We start from the raw sequence: 26,261 nt of genomic DNA, 5'->3' as shown, positions 1-26,261 counted from the left end.
TTGGTTAATTTAGTAAAAAAGTTCAAAATTAACTTATTCGACATCAAATAAAAGTAGAGGGACATATTTGTACTTTTTCTAAAAATTTTATTCATATTCTTCTCTATCACATCAAATCCTGGCGGACCCTACTTAAAGGAGTTCTTTATTATGTCGGTTATTATTATTATTATATTATTATATAAAGAACCAGGTAGGCATGGTTGGTCAAAACGTAAACATAACGTTGAAAATGCCGTTAAGTTTAGCATTGTTGGAAAAAAAAATATTATTTTAAATATATTAATTAAATAATATAAAAAATTAAAGTTAAATTTAATAATTTTGAATTATAACTAAATAATAAAATAATTTTTTAATAATATGAAAAATAATATTTTTTTAAAAGTGCCTTTTAACCCTAATAATAATAATAATAATAATAATTATTATTATTATTATTATTTAAACTGTTATTTAAAAATATTATTATTTAAATGTTTTACTTTTTTTTTAAATATTAAAAGTTAATAAAATTTAATTAAAAAATTATTTCTAAAATTATAAAATTTTAAATATATATTATAATCAAAGTTATTTTATAAAAAATTATTTAAATTTAAATTTAATACATTTTAATTATAAAATTGCCCTTAATATGATACATTTGAATTATAAAACTACCCTATGCACTCTAAAAGTGAAAAGAAGCTAATAAACAATCTTAATATTATTTTAAATATATTATTAAAGTTAATAAAATTTTATTGAAAAATTATTTTTACAATTATAAAATTTTCAATAAAATTATTTTTTTCATGAAAGTGTTAAAGGTGGAGATATCTCAAGTTCTAACTTCTAACCACCTTTACATTGACGAGAAAAGATGGTAATCTCTTTGTTATTGATTTATTGTTTGTCTATTGAATTAATGATAAAGTTTTAAAACAAATCAAATTTAACTTCCGCCTTAATTAAACACCCCCCACCCCTCTTGACTGCCCACAAAAGCAGGAAAGAAAAAGCAATAAACGATGCGTAGTCAGGCTGCTTCTCTTTGGTTGAATTGTGAAGGACTGTTAGGCATCTTCCCTTGCATGAGAAAGTCAATATTTTAATACATTTTAATACATGGAGGATGATTTAGCTGTTTCTCAAACCCCACAAAGCTACTTTTCTCCACCAACTCCTAGCGTAAGATGGATGAGAATAATGAGGAAACACAGCAACCTTTGCTCACCACTAACACCACCAGCTACTATGAGAATTGCCCAGGTTGCCAGATTGACCTCTTCAAAGAGACCAATCCTCGCATCCCTTTCAAGCTTTTATTCTATGTTTGGATTATTGTGCTTTGCGCAGGTCTTTCTTTCTTTCTTTCTGTCTTTTCTGTTTGGGTTTTTCTCGCTTCTTCGAAAATGCTTAATTTATGCAATATATTTAATGTTTGTTTTGAATTTTTGCAGCTTTGCCTATATCTTCTCTTTTTCCTTTCCTCTATTTTATGGTAAGCATTTTATTGTGGAATGCTTTAATTATTATCTGTGTTTTTTTTTTTTTTTTTTAGTCATAAGTGGATGATACAATGACCCATATGTTTTGTATCAATGAATTTCATAAAATTTTTTGAATTCATTTACTGTATCCACTGTAATTCAAAATTGATCTACTTGTGATTTGAATTAGTGGTTCACAACACAAGTCTATATTTTCAATGGAGTTCTTACGTTGGCACAAGTGAAAGAGGGGATGACTTTACAGAATGAATGTGATATTAGTGCTAAATTGTCTGGGAAATGTACTAGTAGAGTGAGGACTGGCGAGAGTGTTACTCTTCCAAGGCGGAGGGCAGGACATTAACTCTTATTGCTCTTGCTTCTAACAAAAAATGCTACTTTATCATGATACTATGAAATTTAAAAAAAAAGGAGGTTTTATATATCAGCGCTTTTTATTTGGTATGTTTGGGATTAAGGCTTAGTTCTTTTTTTTTTTTAATTTATTTTTATTTTTTATTTTTTTATTTTTTATGTCCAACCCATATCAAGGATTTGAGCACCATTAAGCCAAGGATTAGACGATGCATTTATCTGTATATTGGTAGATATTGTCAGTATCATAGTTATAATCAATGAATTGCTGCGGCATTGCAAGAAAATTTGTATAGTTTGACGAGCTGCTTTCTCTATTTTTGTTAAAAAATTCAAAATTATATTTTTATTACTTCAAAACATATCCTAGATTGTAATCAACTAATCACGGTCATCTTTCATGCAAATTGGATTGTGAATCAACTCAGAGCACCATTGATCAAAGGCTTGTTAAATCTTGATATATGTTCTTAAATTTTATTTATGTGTAGCTCTTGAACATTCACTCTCTGCAGATAAGGGACTTCCATATTGCAAAAAGAGAGGAAGACATTGGCTACTATGCTGGTTATGTGGGTGAGTGTATTTTCTACGCACATCATCTACGATGACATACTATTTTCTCCAATATCTTGTTTGAGGACTTGAATCCTTGATATAATTCATTTCCTTGAAGGATCTGCATATATGTTTGGAAGAGCTTTGACTTCTGTACTCTGGGGAGTGATTGCTGATCGATATGGTCGAAAGCCTGTCATAATATTTGGCATGATAACATTGTTAGTAGTGCTGGATTTCTGTTTTTTGTGTAATTGTTCATAAGTGAGATTCTGCACATATAGTATAGAAATCTTCTAATGTATTTGGTTTTGTGCTTGTGGCCTTCAACTGTTATTACAGGATTATTTTCAATACCCTATTTGGGCTCAGTACAAGCTTTTGGATGGCAATTTCTACAAGGTTTCTTCTTGGAAGTTTGTGTGGCATACTTGGTCCGATGAGGGTACTTCCTTTATTTTAGATGTTTGAGTTTTTTTTATGGGAATTAATTTGAGATTTCTTTTAATGATTTCCTGATAAATGATTTCCTTGAATGTCTTCCTAAATATATTACTGGCACTGTGGAAGTGAATGATGGAGTTTGTTACTCAATTTATGATTGAAGATGCTTTAGCTTTTGGTATTGGTCTATGTTTTAATACTATAGTGTGACGGAGACAGCAAGGACCTTGAGAATACACAAGCTTAAAGATTTAAGAAATTTAGAGATATGTTTTAAACTTAGTAGAGGCTTATTTTGGATAATTTACTTCTTTCTAGTTCTTTTAGAATCTCATACATATTTTTATTCATATAATAGCTGATGGTCTGGAGTTTAACATCGGGATTCAGTTGGTGTTTTAGCAATATGTCAGTTCTGCTAGGATGGGCATAGTTATAATTCTTTAGGAGTCCATTGCTTATAGTTTGAGAGTAAAATTAATTAATGCCCATGCTTGTTATGTCACACCCTACCCCTCTGTAAGGCATGACATGATCCCGTAGTATTCCTAATAAATTATCAACTCCGTCTACTGATAACCCATTAAATACACTACAAGGAATTTTAAAAACTTTTCTTACTTCTTTCACAATGGTGAGCACTATTTACAGGTGTTAAAAACTTGTGTGAACTGAAGTGATAGAACTAACACATTTGACTTATTTGGAATTTCTGTAAAAATTTTGGCAGAGTGCCATCTGTATTTTGGATAAAACAGTTCTTCAGAAAACCTGTAAAAAGCACTTCAATATTTTTCCCAATCTCAACTCCAACAAAATTCAACACAATATTTTTCTCAACTCAATCCACAACAATTTTTCAGTATTTTCAAAGGATGAGATAAAAGAAATATAATACAAATTTTACAAGTCAAAATAACTCATAATTCACTTTACAACTTCAATGTACAATTTTAATTTACAACTGCTCAAATAATTTACATACATATTATTACATGCATACATCAATCACACATTTACCTTACTCTAAGTTCACTTCCCTTACCAATTCTGTTTTGGTACATTACCAAAACCATATACCACTTCACTTTAAAATCACTTTGGCCAGATTACAAACATCCTCAATACACCAAATAAAACTCCAATTCATAAGGTCCAAATAAAACAATACATACACATGGACATTTCTAATTCTTACACATACTTTACACAACCAATTTACATACACACTCATCAATCCTCAATGTCACAATTCTGCCCATATCTTCATGAACACATACATTTATCAAAGAATCCCAAGGCTGCCAAAAAGCTTCACCATGCCAAAGTATCCATAATTCATCAATTTCCATTCCAAGTGCATAATCACCATTTACATGTGGAATTAACTACTAGGACATCAATTCACCCTATTCAACATGAATTCTCATCAAACATATGTAAAATAAATCATCAAATACACAACTCTATGGCTGTCCAAACTGGATATATCAAGAACTCTTCAAACTTGAAAATTTTCTTCACAAAGTACACACCCATAACATGTACACAAAGTTTAACAAAGCAACATTAAAAAATGTAAACTTACCTATGGTTGGAGCTTGCTAAACCTTGATTAAACTTCTTGATTTTGGTATCAAGCTCTTCCTTATGATGTGTAGATAATCTTTAATGAAGCTATCTAAATGATTGGAGTTGAAATGGAGGAGTGGATCAAGCTCATGCAAAAACGGCAATGGAGGATTTTCTTCCTTCTCAAATCGGCATGGATGAATTCATTTGGAGAAGATGAAGTTTCAGCTTGTATTATGGACTTACAGCTGCCCCATTATGTTTTTATTTTATTCCTTTAGTGGCCCACTCACTCAATTAATCATATAATATGTTAAAAGTGTTATTTACACCATTTTCACTCCACTTTTGGCTATTTACTTTAGGTACCACCAAATTAATTTTTCATTTTATTTTCTAAGTGTAATATTATTTATTTTTAATGGACATTTAGGTCAAAAGACAATTCGGGATGTCGAATGACCATAATGCCCCTGTTCGGGTTGCATTCCCGATTTTTCGGTAACACCGGGTTTTGTCTGTTTTTCGATTTCTCCCTTTTCTTTGTACTAATTATTTAATTTTTCTTTGATCTTTCTAATGATATTTATTCTTCAATAAGGGTCTATTTAAGTCCTAAAAATATTTTTCAGTGTTCCATGATCCAGGGGCTAGTCAACGGTCTCTGTAGTGACTTCCCGATCTGATCACCCATCGCTAGGGTTCTCGGCTCGCTTAACTTGGTTACATTTCTTTGCTATTATTTTTTCTTTGTTTTTCTTGTATTTTCTTTTCTTGTATTTCATTATTTTATGTCTCCTCACTCATATTGAAGTGTAGTTCTAGGCATCCTAGCTGTCCAGGACAAAGCATGGTCACCGAGCAAGAGAACGCACTACCGAACATAGGGCGTTACAATTCTCCCCCTTAAATAAATTTCATCTCGAAATTTTACAGCATTAGTCTCTGAGCAATTTGTGAGTCTTTGTCTCCTCATATCCTCCTCACGTTCCCAAGTAGCTTCCTGGCCTGAATGATGGTTCCACAGCACTTTAACCAGGTGTATCTGTTTGTTCCTCAGCTGCTTCACCTCATAAGTCAGAATTTTTATGGGTCTTCCTCATATGAGAGGTCTGGATTTACCTCAATCTCTTCAACTGATAGTACATGAGATGGGTCGGATCTGTACCTCCTTAACATGGACACATGGAAGACACTGTGTATCCTTGCTAGCTCTGGAGGTAATGCCAACCGATATGCCAAAGGACCCACTCTTTCCAGAACCTCATATGGTCCGATGAAACGAGGACTCAGTTTCCCCTTTCTGCCAAATCTCATAATCCTCTTCCAAGGAGAAACTTTGAGGAATACCTTATCACCCACTGCATATTCAATATCTCTTCTTTTCAAATCAACATAGGACTTCTGACGGTTTGATGCAGCCTTGAGTCTATCTCTAAGTAATCTGATCTTTTCCTCTGTCTGCTGAACAATTTCTGGCCCAATCATCTTCCTTTCACCTACCTCATCCCAACATAGGGGAGTTCTGCACTTTCTGCCATACAAAGCTTCATATGGAGGCATCCCAATGCTTGATTGATAGCTGTTGTTATAAGCAAACTCAATCAAAGGCAAGTGTGTATCCCAACTACCTTCAAATTCAATCACACAAGCCCGTAGCATATCCTCCAATATCTGAATTACCCTTTGTGACCATGCATGCATGGGTGGAATCTTGTCTTTGAAGTTCAATCTAGTTCCTAGGGCTCTCTGAAGACTACCCCAGAATCTAGAAGTGAACCTAGGATCCCTGTCAGATACAATTGATACTGGCACTCCATGCAGTTTTACAATCTCATATATGTACAATCTGGCCAATCTTTCCAGGCTATAGTCCATCCGGACTGGCAAAAAGTGAGCAGACTTGGTTAGTCTATCAATTATGACCTATACTGCATCTTGACTATTCTGTGTCCTCGGAAATCTCATCACAAAATCCATAGTTATCTGTTCCCTTACAATGTTTCATAGGGTGCTATTTGTATGCTAACTCGACACTTATTATTATATACAAATTCTGTTAGTGGGAGTTATCTGTCTCATCTCCTTCGGATTCAAGGACAGAAGTTTTCAGTATATTCTCGAGGGTTTATTGCATTTTACAGATTATTATTATCATTTCATTTCATTATTTATAGGAACTCAATGAGTTTCCGAATTTACCTGAATTACTTGTTTCGATTGTCCATCCGTCTGAGGATGATAAGTCGTACTGATATCTCTAAGCTTATAGCAATTACTGTGGTACAGGTAATTCACATTAATATAACTGAGTCACTGACTCTAGCTACCTTACAAGTGTAGTCGTTTGATAGACTAGTTCTGAAGTTTTACATTTATGACTAAAATTTTCACATTTATTTCCAGTAATAGTACTCTATTCGGGTGCAACTGTATCAATTTATAGATTACTTACAAATATTCTTACTTTATTGTACCACGAGGAAGCACGTAGCTCTACACAATAATCCCGTGTTGGTACTGAAATCTGCAACTTACGATACAAACATCGAGAACATTACATAGTTACTACGTTATAACCTCATGGGCTAGGTTTTCTAACATCTTATCTTTCTCGAATCCACTAATATCCCAAACCGATTCTGATTACAATTTCCTTTGACAATTACTAACAGTAACATCTTTGCCCTCATCTAGAGCAATTTTATTACTGTAACTTACTTTTAGGTCCTCTTGCCTTACATTAAGTAGGCTCATTAATTAGCTTTATAATTTACGATATGTTAGAAAATACTTTTAGCTAACAATTCTTCCAAAATTAATGTCAATCATACTTGTTATTATAGTTATTATCCTAAAGGACTAGTCACTAATACATCAAAATTCATTTCCATGTAAAGGAATAACAACATAACATATAGTTCTGACACTAACACACAACTAAGTAGTGCTGGGATCAAATAATAACTAATTGTTTCTTTCAAAAATTAAGAACTTACCAGCAGCTACATCTGAAGTTTCTGCTCCTTTTACTTGGCGCATAGTGGACTCTCCGACTGATGCACTACTATATTCAGGTTGATTCACTGTGTTATAGTGGTGAGGAGTACCAACTCTATTTCTATCTTGACTTTGACTGACGGTTTGTGAAATCCGGAGAGCAGATCGAGGTGGTTTAGTACAATCTTTAGCAAAGTGTCCAAGTTTTCCACAATTGTAGCAGGCTCCAGAGGCCTTATAGCATATCCCACCATGATATCTTCCACAAGTTTCACATTGGCGGGAAGGGTAGGAACTTCTAGTTGTTCGACGACTGGACCTTGGTGGTCTCTGTCTTAATGATCCACCTCTATCATATCCCTGAGCTCGGGGTTCCTCAAATTCTTTTCTCTTTCTCAAATTACTGTTCGAGCTCTGACCCATAGGTTTCTCCCTCTTTTCCATTTCACACTGCCCTTGTGGGGGTTGGGTCTGTACTTGGGCTTGGGCTGACAGATTATCAGCCATTTGTTGAAAGAAAGTGGCCATTTGCTGGGCCATTTGTGCAGTAATTTGTACCGGTAAAACTGGTACAGTCAGGCCTTCGACATTTTGTGGAGCTGGGGCCTCAACTTGTTCTTCTGCCATCACAGACTGTTCTATTGTCTCATTCTTCTCTTCCATTTTTTTCACAGAATTTTCTATTCCTGTACAACCAACACAAGGAGATTCCTCTCCATTAGTTCACATTTATGATGTAAATGTACTATATGTATCAAACATTTGAGCAGTTGTAGTTCTGACAAAAAGATTTCAAATTCACAGTTCGAAATTCACTTTAAAACCATTGCTCTGATACCACTAAACATGTCACACCCTACCCCTCTGTAAGGCATGACATGATCCCGTAGTATACCTAATGAATTATCAACTCCGTCTACTGATAACCCATTAAATACACTACAAGGGATTTTAAAAACTTTTCTTACTTCTTTCACAGTGGTGAGCACTATTTACAGGTGTTAAAAACTTTTGTGAACTGAAGTGATAGAACTAACACATTTGACTTATTTGGAATTTCTGTAAAAATTTTGGCAGAGTGCCATCTGTATTTTGGATAAAACAGTTCTTCAGAAAACCTCTAAAAAGCACTTCAATATTTTTCCCAATCTCAACTTCAACAAAATTCAACACAATATTTTTCTCAACTCAATCCACAACAATTTTTCAGTATTTTCAAAGGATGAGATAAAAGAAATATAATACAAATTTTACAAGTCAAAATAACTCATAATTCACTTTACAACTTCAATGTACAATTTTAATTTACAACTGCTCAAATAATTTACATACATATTATTACATGCATACATCAATCACACATTTACCTTACTCTAAGTTCACTTCCCTTACCAATTCTGTTTTGGTACATTACCAAAACCATATACCACTTCACTTTAAAATCACTTTGGCCAGATTACAAACATCCTCAATACACCAAATAAAACTCCAATTCATAAGGTCCAAATAAAACAATACATACACATGGACATTTCTAATTCTTACACATACTTTACACAACCAATTTACATACACACTCATTAATCCTCAATGTCACAATTCTGCCCATATCTTCATGAACACATACATTTATCAAAGAATCCCAAGGCTGCCAAAAAGCTTCACCATGCCAAAGTGTCCATAATTCATCAATTTCCATTCCAAGTGCATAATCACCATTTACATGTGGAATTAACTACTAGGACATTAATTCACCCTATTCAACATGAATTCCCATCAAACATATGTAAAATAAATCATCAAATACACAACTCCATGGCTGTCCAAACTGGATATATCAAGAACTCTTCAAACTTGAAAATTTTCTTCACAAAGTACACACCCATAACATGTACACAAAGTTTAACAAAGCAACATTAAAAAATGTAAACTTACCTATGGTTGGAGCTTGCTAAATCTTGATTAAACTTCTTGATTTTGGTATCAAGCTCTTCCTTATGATGTGTAGATAATCTTTAATGAAGCTATCTAAGTGATTAGAGTTGAAATGGAGGAGTGGATCAAGCTCATGCAAAAACGGCAATGGAGGATTTTCTTCCTTCTCAAATCGGCATGGATGAATTCATTTGGAGAAGATGAAGTTTCAGCTTGTATTATGGACTTACAGCTGCCCCATTATGTTTTTATTTTATTCCTTTAGTGGCCCACTCACTCAATTAATCATATAACATGTTAAATGTGTTATTTACACCATTTTCACTCCACTTTTGGCTATTTACTTTAGGTACCACCAAATTAATTTTTCATTTTATTTTCTAAGTGTAATATTATTTATTTTTAATGGACATTTAGGTCAAAAGACAATTCGGGATGTCGAATGACCATAATGCCCCTGTTCGGGTTGTATTCCCGATTTTTCGGTAACACCGGGTTTTGTCTGTTTTTCGATTTCTCCCTTTTCTTTGTACTAATTATTTAATTTTTCTTTGATCTTTCTAATGATATTTATTCTTCAATAAGGGTCTATTTAAGTCCTAAAAATATTTTCCAGGGTTCCCCGCAGTCCAGGGCTAGTCAACGGTCCACGCCGTGACTTCCCGGTGCGGTCACCCATCGCTAGGGTTCTCGGCTTGCTTAACTTGGTTACATTTCTTTGCTATTATTTTTCCTTTGTTTTTCTTGTATTTTCTTTTCTTGTATTTTATTATTTTATGTCTCCTCACTCATATTGAAGTGTAGTTCTAGGCATCCTAGCTGTCCGGACAGCACTGGTCACCGGAACAGTAGAACGCACTACCGAACATAGGGGCGTTACATGTTATGGTTTATTACCCATTTTCTTATTGAGCAAAAATTTTAGCAGTTATGTTTCTTTGAATTCTATGATCCAATTCAACTATAATTGTGATTCTAATGCAAACTTTAGTTGGGATTGTGATGTCTGAGGACTCCAAGCATAATGAATAGAATTTTTTAAAAAAACTTTCTTTACTTCTCTATAGAATCTTTATTTTATTTTATTTTTTACTTTTTAGTCACTACAAGTAGATATGCAATACTGCAAATTGCTGTAGATTTCAGCCACCCAAAACCTATCTCTTACACTGCAAATTCAATAATAGTTGCTGATATTTTTAATCCCGTTTTTCTAGAAAAGGGACTTTTTTTGCCCCTATCTTTTTCCTATGGTTTGGTTTGTGAGTCTTTTAGGTGATCTAATTGCTAAATGCCACTTACTACTCTTTGAATGATGCCTCGACCCATTTGGGCTTTCTGTCTGTGCTACTTGGTTGGTTGCCTTTCTATATAATTGTTATTAATGCTATGCAGATGTTTAATACTATTATTATTATTATTATTATTTCCCAATTTGACCAGGCATATGCATCAGAAGTTTGCCGAAAAGAATATCAAGCTTTGGGAATGTCAATTGTAAGGGCATTTTCTCCCTTGCTGTCCCTTCTTTTGGCCTTTAAACTGTTTAAACCTTTATAGTATATTCTATCCAACACAACTATGCTTTTCAGATAAGCACATCATGGGGCATTGGATTAGTCATGGGTCCAGCTCTTGGAGGTTTTCTTGCGCAGGTAATTTTTCTAACTGATGCATCATTTTACTACTTATAATGACAATGTTTTGGTTAGCTCAGTTATGCAAAGGAACATGAACATATTTATAGTGAACTAATACCATATTGGAAGAATGAGCTCTATAATGTTGGAGTTATCGGGTGTTGTACATTCTGTCCTCATAAAAATGACACATTCTACATGTTCTGTTGATATATAGGATTTTGAATCCATGTGTTTATTTGTAGCATCTATTAGGCTACACATATTGGCTTGTCTTAGAGAGGAGGTAAAGTTTATGTTTTAGTTTTTGAGGCTCTCATTTTTTTTTCTTTTATTGTTTGACGATGTTCATTTGGAGATACAAGGTAATACTGCTGTCTATTGTGGAAAATTTTTTGGTTTGCCAAATGATTAAGTGCTTCTTTGAAAGCATAGAGACAAGGATAAAAGAAAAGGATGGAGATGACACCTTATTGATTTGTGTTACGCTAATTATAACTTATAAATTTCTTTTGTTTGGTTAATGGCTGTTATGGAAAGTCAACAAACAACTTGTATATTTGAATTCCTATTTAGAATAGATTCCTGATTTGTAAGGTAGTGTTTAATTACAGGGATTGTAGCAGAATTATAGAAGGAAAAACTATATATATATCCGTTATGGAAAGTCAATGTTTATGTTTTAGTTATATTCCTAATTAGTAGATTTTTTATGTATTCCTATTTAATGTAGGATTTAAATTCCTAAAACTGGTAGGATTTATATATATATATATATATATATATATATATATATATATATATATATATATATATAAGCACGTTCGTTGCACGTGCATCAAAATAATTTATAGCATTTAATTATTTTATTTATATATAAATTAATCAAATATTAATTTAATTACTTAATTAAAATATTAAATTTTTTTACAATAATTAATACAATAATTTAATTAGTACAATATAATATATAGATATTTGACACGCTTTCATATCCTTTATTTTATTGTTGTTAGAATTTTTTTTTTCATATCTACAATAAAATTGTAAATCATTTTTTTTTGAAATATGATAATTTATTCTCTTTAACAATTATATTGTATTGATACCTTTAATTCAATAATAAGTATTAAGATTTATAATTCATTATAAAAGAAATTTGTGGGAAACTTATCATACTCATTAAAAATTATGAAAATCTAAAATATAAAAGTTACTCGTATGATCATAATAATCATAATAATATTTAGACATGTTTAAGAATATATTTATTAGTTTAAATTTATAAGAATTTTTTAAATTAAAAGTCTTATTTCTACTTTAGAAGTTTATAAATTGGTATTGTGACATAGATACTTTTTATTTATTAGATCCTGCTTGGTTCAATTTTATGGTAAAATTTATTTAATTTGTAAATGAATTCCATCATGGAATTCATTTACAAATGAATTTTTTTGTTTGATATATTTTATATTAAATGTGAAATTCATTTCTAATAAAATGAATTTTGTGTTTAAAATAAATAAAATAGAATAAAATGATATATAATAAGAGGATAATTTTGTCATTTGAAACATATATGATTTAAAGTTTGAAATTCATTTGCAAATTCTATCAATTTGGATGGAATTTAGTTTAGTTATAATAAGTTTCATGGAATTGATTATTAAAAATTCTAAATGCATTTCATTTAAATCAAATACTAAAATTTTATATTTACAAATGAATTCCATAAAATTTTGTGGAATTCATTTATACCAAGCCTACCTTAGAGAATTACAAATACTAATTTTGATGTATTAATATAAATCTTTAATAAAAAATAATTTATATTAAGAAGTAGCAATTCAATAAACTTAAGATTATGTAGCTTATATTTCCTTTTAAAAAAAATCATATAGTTTGTAAATATTATGATTATTTATTCTTTAAATACATTTTCATGCATAAATAAAATATTATATTATTAAGTAGTATAAAAGTTGAAACTTTTATATTAATAAAAGTTTATATTTGCAAATTTTTTAAATTAGGTAAGTGAAAAATTTTATAAATTTTAATAGAAATAATTAGTTTTGAATGCAAAATTAATATTATAATTATTTTAAGGATCAAAAATTATTTTAAAACTTAAAATATTTTTATCCTTTTATAAATTCGTCTTCCCATTCAAACTTTTATAGATTGAAATAAAAAATCAAAATATAATATTTAAATAATAAAATTCTAATTAAATTGAAAATTTTAATTTTATTTTAAAATTATTAGGAAAATAATATATATATATTTTTTAATTTGAATGATTTTTAGGTACTAATGTTATTTAGCTTAATAAAATATAATTTTCATTGTTATGGAAAGTCAATCACTATATTATTTCTCTGTATATTATGTATTCTGTATTCCTATTTAGGATTTCTTATTTAGGATTTCTTCCTAATTAGTAGAACACAATTATAGGAATCAATTATATATATATATATACCCATGTACAGAGTAATTGAAATTAAGGAGAATCATCTCCTTCTACATGGTATTAGAGCAAGTCATCTATCTAGGGTGACTATTTGTTTTCACCACCCAGCTCAGGAGAGACCTTGGCCGCCGACCGGCCGTTTCGACTTCGATCAACATCGCCGGCGTCGCCTCAACCCCCTCATTCCACCACTGTGTGTTGTTGCCTGATCTAGTACACCATTAAAGGACTTCTGAGGTTTGGCTCTCAGATCCTATTTCGGTATTTGCTTGATTTGTGATTTTGAGTTTTGGCTGCTGTAAGCACTTTGGATTAGCGTTTCGGTTAGTTTTCTTTGTCTCAACAAATGGCAGACAATAAAAATGTTATTTCTGATGTGATTCCGGTGATGACTAAGATCATGGAATACAAACTTAATGGTTCGAATTACCTGGAGTGGAGTAAGACTGTTAGGATCTATTTGCGTAGCATTGATAAGTATGATCACCTTACTAAAGATTCACCTACTGATGATACACGACAAACTTGGCTAAGGGAGGATGCTCGGTTGTTTTTGCAGCTTTAGAACTCGATTCACAGCGAGGTAATTAGTTTAATTAATCATTGTGAATTTGTTAAGGAATTGATGGATTACTTAGATTTTCTGTATTCTGGTAAAGGGAATATCTCCCGTATTTATGATGTTTGTAAGGCATTCTACCGTGCTGAGAAAGAGGATAAGTCTCTCACGGCTTATTTTATAGATTTTAAATGGGTATATGAGAAACTTAATGTATTTTTACCTTTTAGTCTCTCCAATTATGAGATTTTCTCTTTGCATGAAACGTTCACACGGGTCCTTCGTACAGAGAGTACCCAATCTTCACAGCCTGCCAGTAGTACTCTTATTAGCTGTAATCTAAATGGACAACAGGGTAATAGAAGAGGAAGTAGAGGAGGAATTACAAGTAATAGAAGTAATCAGCGTAATGAAGAGGCTAGTTCTAATCAGGACTCAAGAGGAGTCATTTGTTATTATTGCCATGAGCCTGGCCATACAAAATATAATTGTCCGCAACTTCAGAGGAAAAATCAGCGATCACAGATGGCAAATATGGCAGCAGAGGATTCTACAGTATCTTCCTCTTAGAAAACTGTTTTGGTATCTGCAGAGGATTTTGCACAGTTTTTCCAGTATCAGGCATTTCTAAAGCCTACCAGTTCCCCTGTCACTTTGATCGCTGAGTCAGGTAAATCCACTACATGCCTTGTGTCTTCCTCATCCAAATGGGTTATTGATTCTGGTGCGACAGATCACATGACAGGTAATTCTAGTCTTCTATCTGCTTTTCAGTCTAATCTGACTTCCTCTACTATTACTTTAACTGATGGTTCTACTTCTTGTGTCATGGGTTCTGGAACTGCGAACCCGACTTTGTCAATTTCTTTGTCATCTGTTTTGTGTCTATCAAAATTCTTTTTTAATCTACTTTCTATTAGTAAACTTACTCGTGCCTTAAATTATTCTGTTTCCTTTTTTCCTGACCAGTGTTTGTTTTAGGATCTTACGACGAAGCAGATTATTGGTAAAGGACGTGAGTCAGGTGGTCTCTACATTCTGGAAAATCATGTACCGCGGTCACTTGTTTGCTCCAGTACTTTAACACCTCTTGAAGCTCATTGTAGATTGGGCCATCATTCTTTGTCTACCACGAAAAAGCTGTGTCCTCAGTTTCAGTCTTTATTAGTACTAGAATGTGAGTAGTGTCAGTATGCAAAACATCATCGTTTGCCTTCTGTGTCTAGAGTCAATAAACGAGCTTCATTCCCTTTTGAGTTAGTTCATTCTGATGTTTGGGATCCTTGTTCTGTTACTTCTAAAACTAGATTTCGTTATTTTGTTACTTTTGTCGATGATTACTTTCGTGTTACTTGGTTATATTTAATGAAGAATCATTTTGAGTTGTTTTCTATCTTTTGTGCTTTTTGTAATGAAATCAAAACTCAATTTAATATTTCTGTGCGCATATTAAGAAGTGACAATGCCAAAGAGTACTTTTCAGCACAATTTCAGTCTTATATGACACAAAATGACATTCTTCATCAGTTTTCCTGTGTGGATACCCCATCCCAAAATGGTGTGGCCGAAAGAAAAACTCGGCATTTTCTTGAGGTAACTCGTGCTCTTCTTTTTCAGATGAAAGTTTCTAAACACTTTTGGGCGGATGCAGTTTCTACGGCATATTTTTTGATCAATCGTATGCCGTCTTCTGTCCTTAATGGGAATATTACTTATACTGCTTTGTTTCCTATAAAATCTTTGTTCCCTATTGAACTCCGTATTTTTGGTTGTACCTATTTTGTGCGTGATGTTCGTCCACAGGTTACTAAATTGGATCTAAAATCTCTCAAATGTGTCTTCCTTGGGTACTCCCGGCTCCAAAAAGGGTACCGCTGTTTCTCTCATACTCTTAATCGTTATCTTGTTTCTGCAGATGTCACATTTTTTGAGTCCACTCCATTTTTTCCTCAATCATCTGTGTATGAGAGTCAGGGGGAGGAGGATGATCTCTTAATATATACTGTCCAACCAATGTCTAGTCCTCTCCCACAGCCTGTTCCTTTTGTCTCTATACCTACTCGACCTCCCGTTGTTCATATTTATTCTAGGAGATTGAAGATTCCTGACTCAGATCCTCCACTAGCTACTTCATTGGGAGATCCTGTACCTCATACTGATCATGATTCTGATCTAGACTTACCCATTGCTCTTCGTAAAGGTAAACGTTCATATACATACCTTATCTCTTCTTTGTTTCTTACAATCAATTGTCTTCTTGTTCTCGGTGTTTTGTTACTTCTTTAGACTCTGTTCCTATCCCTAATACTGTTGGTGAGGCACCGTCTCATCCTGGCTGGGGGTGCTACTATGAAAGAGGAAATGGAGGCTTTAGATGCTAATGGTACACGGAAACTGTTGCCTTTGCCCACTGGTAAGAAAGCTATTGGTTGCAAATGGGTATTTACTGTAAAGGTAAATCCTGATGGTTATGTGGCTAGGTTAAAACACGCCTTGTAGCAAAAGGATATGCTCAGACATATGGGGTTGATTACTCTGACACTTTTTCTCTTGTAGCTAAACTTACTTCTTTTCACTTGTTTATCTCTTTAGCAGCTACATATGATTGGCTCCTATACCAATTGGATATCAAGAATGCTTTCCTTCATGGTGATCTTCAGGAGGAGGTGTATGTGGAGCAACCACCTGGGTTTGTTGCTCAGGGAGAGTTGGGTAAAGTTTGTAGGCTTCGGAAGTCTCTTTATGGCTTGAAACAAAGTCCTAGGGCCTGGTTTGGGAGATTCAGTGAAGCGATCTGAGAATTTGGTATGCAAAAGAGTAAGTGTGATCACTCAGTATTTTATAGGCAATTTGAGGCTGGTCTAATTCTCCTGGTAGTCTATGTGGATGACATTATCATCACTGGGAGTGACTCTGCAGGTATTTCATCTCTTAAAACATTCCTTCAAACCTAGTTTCAGACCAAAGACTTAGGATTGTTAAAGTATTTCTTGGGTATTGAAGTTATGAGAACTAAGAAGGGTATTTTTTTGTCTCAAAGAAAATATATCCTCGATCTATTGACAGAGACAGGAAAATTAGATTCTAAACCTTGTAGTGCACCAATGACTCAAAATTTATAACTGTTAGTAGGGGATTGTGAGTTGTTTAAAGATCCAGAGAGATACAGGAAATTGATAGAAAAATTGAACTACCTTACAGTCACTCGTCTTGACATTGCTTATGCCGTTAGTGTGGTAAATCAGTTTATGTCTTCCCCAACTGTTGCTCATTGGGAAGCATTGGGACAAATCCTGTGTTATCTGAAGGGCGCTCCAGGAAGAGGTTTGTTATATGGTAATCATGGGCATTTGAATGTTGAATGTTTTTCAGATGCCGACTGGGTTGGATCTAAGGTTGACAGGAGGTCAACTACTGGATATTGTGTTTTTGTTGGGAGAAATTTGGTGTCTTGGAGAAGTAAGAAGCAGAATGTAGTTTCTCAATCTAGTGCTGAATCCAAATACAGAGCTGTGGCACAATCAGTATGTGAGGTAATGTGGATACTTCAATCACTAGATGAGATAAGTTTTAAGACCTCCCTGCCTGCGAAATTGTGGTGTGATAATCAGGTTGCTCTCCATATTGCTTCTAATCCGGTGTTTAATGAGTGGACCAAACATATTGAGATTGATTGTCACTTTGTTCGTGAAAAGATTCAACAACAGATCATCTCAATAGGACACATCAAAACTGGAGAGCAGTTAGGAGATATTTTCACAAAAACTCTGAATGGAGTTAGGATTGACTATATTTGTAACAAGTTGGGATGATTAACATCTATGCTCCAACTTGAGGGAGAGTGTTATGGAAAGTCAATCACTATATTATTTCTCTGTATATTCTGTATTCTGTATTCTTATTTAGGATTTTTTCCTAATTAGTAGAACACAATTATAGGAATCAATTGTATATATACACCCATGTACAGATTAATTGAAATTAAGGAGAATCATCTCTTTCCACATTCATTAATTAGCTGAAAAAAAGTAGCCTTTAGCTTTGTCCATTGTTATATTATTCGTTATAATCAATAAATTAAAAAATTAAGAAGTAAAATAAAATTATAAATAAAAAATAATTATAAAATAAAATGCAGTAATTTAAATATAAAATAAATTAAATTTATAAATAAAATTTTAATTGTTTTAGAATTAATTATTAAACCAAAAAAAAAATTATAAATACATTGTAATTATTTACAAATAAATTTTTAATTATTAAAATTTTAATTATAAAAAAATTTAACTTTTAAAGTAATTTGTCCAACTTTATTACATAAGTCGACATATTTTTCAAAAAAATATAAATATACTTTTTTAGCATGAATTTCTGATTTTAATTAATTTTTTTTTATAAAAGTTTATTTAAATTGCAATAAGAAACTTAATAAATAAATGGAAGTTAAGTATAAGACTAAAAATTTTAAATTTATATAAATTCTAAAACTAATTTAAATAATAGGAGATAATATGTTTGTAAATAATATAAAAAATTAAAGATATTTTTGTCCTTCAAAAGTTTGCCCCTTGATTCATGCATTTATATATATATTATAGATATATATAACCTTCTATTTTATAGAATAACGAGAATAATAAAGATGTAGCTTTGAGCTATTTTCTTCTCTTCTCTTCCTTCCTTTTCTTTCTTCTTTTTCTAATTCTTTAATCTTAACATGGTATCAAAGCCTTAGAAATATCTGTTCTGTTTCTCTTTGAAATTCAAAACACATTCTTAGGTTTCGCCGTGTAAAGAAGACATTGCCTCTCTAGGTTAGCACTTTAGGATGGTCTTCTTGCCTCACCACCCCCCTAAGGAGTTTCGTCTGGCCGCCAATTGGCCTTCCCACAAAATTTGGTCATCAATGGACTGGCAAGTAGCCCTCACATGCCAAATCAAAGTTTCTACTGCCGCATCACTCATCAGTGCATTTGATGTATTTCGGTGGTTGGTCTTCTTTCCCTGTAGTTTCCTTGAAGAGTAGAGTGCATTCCTAGTGGTTTCCTGGTGTTTTGATGTCACCTTGTAGTGTTGGTGAACTTGGAACCCTATTTTGAGATTATCAAAACAAATAACTGTTGCTGCAAATTCTTCTAAGGAAACTTTTGACCTTAGTTAGTGTTGGGTTTTGGGACTTTTCTCTTAGTGGTGTTGTGGAAATTTGGCTGCTGTGCTGTTGATTTGAAATAATAGATTGGAGAGAAAAATCTGTATATTCTTATGTATCAATGACTTTGTACATATGCCTATTTATATACAAGATTTCTAGCTTTACAAGGAAACCTAAATTAATAGAAATTAATATAAATAGGAAACAAGATATACATAAGGAGAAAGAAATAATAATTCCTTTAATGTAGGGATTGAGATTCCAACACTCCCCCTCAAGTTGGTTCATGTAAATTACACATATTCAACTTACAAACTAGAGGATGAAACATTTTGCTGCTAAGTCCCTTAGTGAACACATCGGCTAACTGATATTTAGAAGTCATATGAGAGACACTCAACGATCTATCTACAATTTTCTCGTTTATGAAATGTCGGTCAATTTCTATATGTTTGGTTCGATCATGCTGTACTAGATTGTTTGGAGCAACCACCTGGGTTTGTTGCTCAGGGGGAGTTGAGTAAAGTTTGTAGGCTTCGAAAGTCTCTTTACGGCTTGAAACAAAGTCCTAGGGCCTGGTTTGGGAGATTCAGTGAAGCAGTACAGGAATTGGGTATGCAAAAGAGTAAGTGTGATCACTCAGTATTTTATAGGCAATCTGAGGCTGGTCTAATTCTCCTGGTAGTCTATATGGATGACATTGTCATCACTGGGAGTGACTCTGTAGGTATTTCATCTCTTAAAACTTTCCTCCAAACCCAGTTTCAGACCAAAGACTTGGGATTGTTAAAGTATTTCTTGGGTATTGAAGTTATAAGAAGTAAGAAGGGTAATTTCTTGTCTCAAAAAAAATAGGTCCTCGATTTATTGACAGAGACAGGAAATTAGGTGTTAAGCCTTGTAGTGCACCAATGACTCCAAATTTACAACTGTTAGAGGGGATAGTGAGTTGTTTGAAGATCCAGAGAGATACAGGAGATTGGTAGGAAAATTAAACTACCTTACAATCACTCGTCCTGACATTGCTTATGCCGTTAGTGTGGTAAGTCAATTTATGTCTTTCCCAACTGTTGCTCATTGGGAAGCCTTGGGACAAATCTTGTGTTATCTGAAGGGCGCTCCAGGAAGAGGTTTGTTATATGGTAATTATGGGCATTTGAATGTTGAATGTTTTTCAGATGTCGACTGGGCTGGATCTAAGGTTGACAGGAGGTCAACTACTGGATATTGCGTTTTTGTTGGAGGAAATTTGGTGTCTTGGAGAAGCAAGAAGCAGAGTGTAGTTTCTCAATCTAGTGCTGAATCCGAATACAGAGCTGTGGCACAATCAGTATGTGAGGTAATGTGGATACTTCAATTACTAGATGAGATAGGTTTTAAGACCTCCCTGCCTGCGAAATTGTGGTGTAGTAATCAGGTTGCTCTCCATATTGCTTCTAATTCGGTGTTTAATGAGTGGACCAAACATATTGAGATTGATTGTCACTTTGTTCGTGAAAATATTCAACAACAGATCATCTCAACAGGACACATCAAAACTGGAGAGCAGTTAGGAGATATTTTCACAAAAACTCTGAATGGAGCTAGGATTAACTACATTTGTAACAAGTTGGGCATGATTAAATCTATGCTCCAACTTGAGGGGGAGTGTAATGGAAAGTCAATCACAATATTATTTCTTTGTATATTCTGTTTTCTGTATTCTTATTTAGGATTTCTTATTTAGGATTTCTTCCTAATTAGTAGATCACAATTATATGAATCAATTGTATATATATACCCATGTACAGATTAATTGAAATTAAGGAGAATCATCTCTTTCTACAGACATATAAGTGTTGGCAAACCAAACCAAAATGGCTTATGCCATCTTGGTGAAGGAGAGCGCAATTTTAAGCCCAATTCAACTAGTAGCCCTATCAGTTTGATGATTGACACTCTTTGGCCCGTAATTCTCAACATGATATCAGAGCAATGAGGCCCCAAGACTGTGAATCTGGGACTAGAAAGCATGGTGGCCTGAGCCCCAATGAACTTAGCTAATCGAGTCAAACTTAGGTGGATTCGTAGGGCAAGCCTAGCAAGGTAGACCTTGAGGGCAGATCCAAGAGGAGCCAGAGCTGAGCCTGAACACACTTGAGGGGAGTGTTGGAATATGGCTTGTGGGAACAAGTCCCAAATGGGCAATGTATAAGAAAATTAAAAGGCATATAAGTGTTGACAAACCAAATAAAAATGGCTTAGGTCATTTTGGTGAAGGAGAGCCTAATTTCAAGCCTATTTCAGCTTGTAGCCCTACTAGTTTGACGATTCACGCTCTTAGACTTATAATTCTCAACAAAATTGTTCATATATTTTGATAATAGGACTGCCGTTAGCATTGCTCACAGTCCAATTCAACCTGATCGAACACAGCATATTGAAATCAATCAACATTTCATTAAGGAGAAACTAAATTGTGGAATTCTAGATATCTTTCATATGACCTCTAAAAATCAATTTGCTAATATTTTCACTAAGGGTATCTGTAGTAAATCTTTAAATGGTTTAATTTGCGAGATGGGCATGCAAGATATCTATGCACCATCTTGAGGGAGCATTGACAATATTTTGCTAATTTAGTGTTTTTCCCTTTATTATATATTTCCTTAATTAGGGCTATAACAAAAGCTTTTGTTTTTCTTGTAAAATGTAATTTTCCAGTGTATAATATTTGTATTTTTCAATTCTTGTATAGATAGGTTGGCTTGACACTTTCAGAATTAAGACCATAAGAATTATTCAACTCAATCTTTTGTCTTCTTTGTTAATAGTTGTATCGGCTTTTGATATTTTTGAAATTTTTTATTTGTCGATATTTTATTGTTTGAGAATGAATGTGGAGATTTTGGTTGTAGGAAACATGCTTATTTGAAGAGATCTTCATGCTTATATGTATGTATGCATGTATAGGAATCCAACATAAGAAAATAAAAGTTATTTTAAATATGATCTACCTACATATAAAAAATAATAATATATTTATATTTAAGAAATAGACTACAATATTTAATTGTCATCATTATCTTGATTCAAATACTTGTTTCCTTATAAAAATCTTATGTGCCGGTCTTCTATTAAGACCATAAGAATTATTCAACTCAATCTTTTGTCTTCTTTGTTAATAGTTGTATCGGCTTTTGATATTTTTGAAATTTTTTATTTGTCGATATTATTATTGTTTGAGAATGAATGTGGAGATTTTGGTTGTAGGAAACATGCTTATTTGAAGAGATCTTCATGCTTATATGTATGTATGCATGTATAGGAATCCAACATAAGAAAATAAAAGTTATTTTAAATATGATCTACCTACATATAAAAAATAATAATATATTTATATTTAAGAAATAGACTACAATATTTAATTGTCATCATTATCTTAATTCAAATACTTGTTTCCTTATAAAAATCTTATGTGCCGGTCTTCTATTTGCTTAATCTAATATAACAAAACAACAAAACAGAAAAATAATAATACTATAATGAAGAGTTCCACATTTTTGTGCTTTATTTGCTTATAGGTATGATTTTTAGATACTTCGTATCACCTTTACTTTGATATCTATCAGCTAGTCTCTTCAATAAAAAGCGAACCCAATTTTGAAGTATACTTAAACATTAGAAAATCATGAGAGCTTCATTTAAGCAGGTAAAAAATTGATATAACCTCCAGTAGTTGGTGCAACTCTCTCTCTCTTTCTCATATATATATATATATATATATATATATATATATATATATATATATATATACACATTTATTAGTTGCTATGATATATATATATATACACATTTATTAGTTGCTATGATTAATTAATTTTGAACATATTGCTTGCAGCCTGCAGAGAAATATGAAAACGTTTTTCCTAAAGATTCTCTTTTTGGGAGGTATGCAGTCTTTTTATGTTTTACATTATTTTGCTCTTTGCTTCATCACAACAATCTTTTTTTTTTTTTATTTATTAAAGCTAAATTTTCTGAACATAAATGATATTGCAGTCTTTCTATATTTTATTTTATATTGCTCTTTGCTTCATCTTTTTTTTTTAATTTTTTAATTAATGCTAAATTTGTTAAACATAAATGATATTGCAGGTTTCCATACTTTTTACCTTGCCTTTTGATATCAATCTTTGGATTGGGTGTATTTGTCCTTTCTTTTTCGCTTCCGGTATGTTATTATATGAAACCATTTTATTTGATTGAATTTCTCTGCATGTACTGTGTTAATTGTTTTCTTTATGGTAATTTGTTTTTAAAATTAGGTTCTTGTAAAATCACATTTTTTGTGGCAAGTTACATTTCATTGTGTGATTATAAGAGGACTAGAAAGATGTAAAAATCAAGGCTACCCTTTTCAAATAATTCAACTTTCCAGGACTCATTTTCTCACTTTTGAGGCAGACATCTTATATTTCTTGAATTCCTGGATTTAATCACTGTCGTGGCCATGATCTGATGATCATGGTTGAGTAACATAAACAGTGCTATCAAGGTTGTTATGTCATGGTAGTGGTCTATTGTTATATACATTTTACTATAAAAATTTCAAAATGTAAGTAAGCTAATAGATAATGATTGAGTTGATTAAAATTAAGAAATGCAACTAACTAATGAGCATAAATAAATAAGAAAAGCTATCTCAGAAAAAAAAAAAATCAATAAAGGCATTGAATCCATGATTTATATACATTATTAATAATCAACTCAAGTGGCTAGTGCAAAACAAAGTAGACAATGAAGACGTAATCTAATCAAGCTAAACTTCTAATTTACCATTAATTTTCAATTACATATATAATTTACTTTGAGAGTATTAGAGAAGGTAGGAGTGGTGCCAATTGAGAATAAGTTGAGAGAAGGGAGATTGAGGTAGTTTAGTCATGTGAAGTGTAGACATACGGAAGCTCCAGTTAGACAAGTAGAGCACATTAGGTTAGAAGATAGAAAGAAAAGAAGGGGTAGGCCTAAACTGACTTGGAGGAGAGTAGTACAACATGACCTAGAAGTATTACACATTTCCGAGGATTTAACCCAAAATCGTTTGGAGTGAGAAAGAGAATCCATATAACCGACTCCAAATTTTTTGGATAAAGGCTTAGTTGAGTTGAGTTGTATATATATAATTTACTTTAAGAAATTATGAAGATGTCTTAAATGGTTTCGAAAAAAATTGGAGACCTAGCAAATTAATCCATGTTTGTAGATTCATCTTAAATATAGCATAAAAATGGAGGCTGGAAGGGTAAGAGTCTTCACTGGTTCTCATCTTTGGCAGAATAAATGTCTGCCACTCTGTGTTTTATATGCAGCACAACAACATATCTAACGGCTGCTAACCTTTTCAAAAAAAAAAAAAGAAAAAAAAAACCTGTTATATATATAAGGGTAACTGCAACTACAACATTGGGGCTTTTCATCTGTAGAAAGAGATGATTCTTATTGATTTCAATTAATCTGTACATGGGTATATATATAAAATTGATTCCTATAATTGTGTTCTACTAATTAGGAAGAAATCCTAAATAAGAAATCCTAAATAGGAATACAGAATACAAAATATACAGAAAAATAATATAGTGATTGACTTTCCATAACATAGTGATTGACTTTCCATAACACTCCCCCTCAAGTTGGAGCATAGATGTTAATCATGCCCAACTTGTTACAAATGTAGTCAATCCTAGCTCCATTCAGAGCTTTTGTGAAAATATCTCCTAACTGCTCTCCAGTTTTGATGTGTCATGTTGAGATGATCTGTTGTTGAATCTTTTCACGAATAAAGTGACAATCAATCTCAATATGTTTGGTTCGCTCATGAAACACCGGATTAGAAGCAATATGAAGAGCAGCTTGATTATCACACCACAATTTCACGAGCAGGAGGTCTTAAAACCTGTCTCATCTAGTAATTGAAGTATCCACATTACCTCACATACTGATTGTGCCATGGCTCTGTATTCGGATTCAGCACTAGATCGAGAAACTACACTCTGCTTCTTGCTTCTCCAAGACACCAAATTTCCTCCAATAAAAACGCAATATCCAGTAGTTGACCTCCTGTCAACCTTAGATCCAGCCCAGTCGGCATCTGAAAAACATTCAACATTCAAATGCCCATGATTACCATATAGCAAACCTCTTCCTGGAGCGCCATTGATATAACACTAGTTTTGTTCCAAGGCTTCCCAATGAGCAACAGTTGGGAAGACATAAAGCGACTTACCACACTAACGGCATAAGCAATGTCGGGGCAGTGACTGTAAGGTAGTTCAATTTTCCTACCAATCTCTGTATCTCTCTGGATCTTCAAACAACTCACTATCCCCGCTACTTGATTGTAAAGTTGGAGTCATTGGTGCGCTACAAGGCTTAGCACCTAATTTTCCTGTCTCTGTCAATAGATCGAGGACATATTTTCTTTGAGACAAGAAAATACCCTTCTTACTTCTCATAACTTCGATACCCAAGAAATACTTTAACAATCCCAAGTCTTTGGTCTGAAACTGAGTTTGGAGGAAGGTTTTAAGAGATGAAATACCTGCAGAGTCACTCCTAGTGATGACAATGTCATCCACATAGACTACCAAGAGAATTAGACCAGCCTCAGATTGCCTATAAAATACTGAGTGATCACACTTACTCTTTTGCATACCAAATTCCTGTACTGCTTCACTGAATCTCCCAAACCATGCCCTAGGACTTTGTTTCAAGCCATAAAGAGACTTTCGAAGCCTACAAACTTTACCCAACTCCCCCTGAGCAACAAACCCAGGTGGTTGCTCCATATACACCTCCTCCTGAAGATCACCATGAAGGAAAGCATTCTTGATATCCAATTGATGCAGGGGCCAAGCATATGTCACAGCTAAAGAGATAAACAAGCGAATAGAAGTAAGTTTAGCTACAGGAGAAAAAGTATCAGAGTAATCAACCCCATATGTCTGAGCATATCCTTTTGCTACAAGGCGTGCTTTTAACCTAGCCACAGAACCATCAGGATTTACCTTTACTGTATATACCCATTTACAAC

The 26,261-nt window shown here is 33.0% G+C and overlaps 1 protein-coding gene across 9 annotated transcripts in view; it reads left to right on the top strand.

The window, feature by feature from the left end:
- The first annotated feature begins 988 nt into the window (after positions 1-988).
- LOC110671386 (protein ZINC INDUCED FACILITATOR-LIKE 1) overlaps positions 989-26,261 on the top strand; it is a 65,653-nt gene continuing 40,380 nt past the window's right edge. For 4 of the 9 annotated variants that reach the window (XM_058144017.1, XM_058144015.1, XM_058144016.1 and 1 more), the window contains exons 1-9: positions 989-1,341; positions 1,446-1,486; positions 2,342-2,426; positions 2,527-2,629; positions 2,751-2,853; positions 10,803-10,856; positions 10,952-11,014; positions 23,067-23,116; positions 23,324-23,399. In XM_058144017.1, coding sequence (XP_058000000.1) covers positions 1,179-1,341; positions 1,446-1,486; positions 2,342-2,426; positions 2,527-2,629; positions 2,751-2,853; positions 10,803-10,856; positions 10,952-11,014; positions 23,067-23,116; positions 23,324-23,399 — 738 coding nt within the window. In that variant the 5' untranslated portion in view covers positions 989-1,178. The remainder of the gene's footprint in view (positions 1,342-1,445; positions 1,487-2,341; positions 2,427-2,526; positions 2,630-2,750; positions 2,854-10,802; positions 10,857-10,951; positions 11,015-23,066; positions 23,117-23,323; positions 23,400-26,261) is intronic. The other 5 variants (XR_009147610.1, XR_009147609.1, XM_058144018.1 and 2 more) reach the window with 4 other exon arrangements.

Source organism: Hevea brasiliensis, chromosome 3 (assembly GCF_030052815.1).
Source record: "Hevea brasiliensis isolate MT/VB/25A 57/8 chromosome 3, ASM3005281v1, whole genome shotgun sequence".
Taxonomy (NCBI): domain Eukaryota; kingdom Viridiplantae; phylum Streptophyta; class Magnoliopsida; order Malpighiales; family Euphorbiaceae; genus Hevea; species Hevea brasiliensis.
Note: the sequence above shows the minus strand (reverse complement) of the source record. Positions and strands in the feature narration are given on the sequence as shown.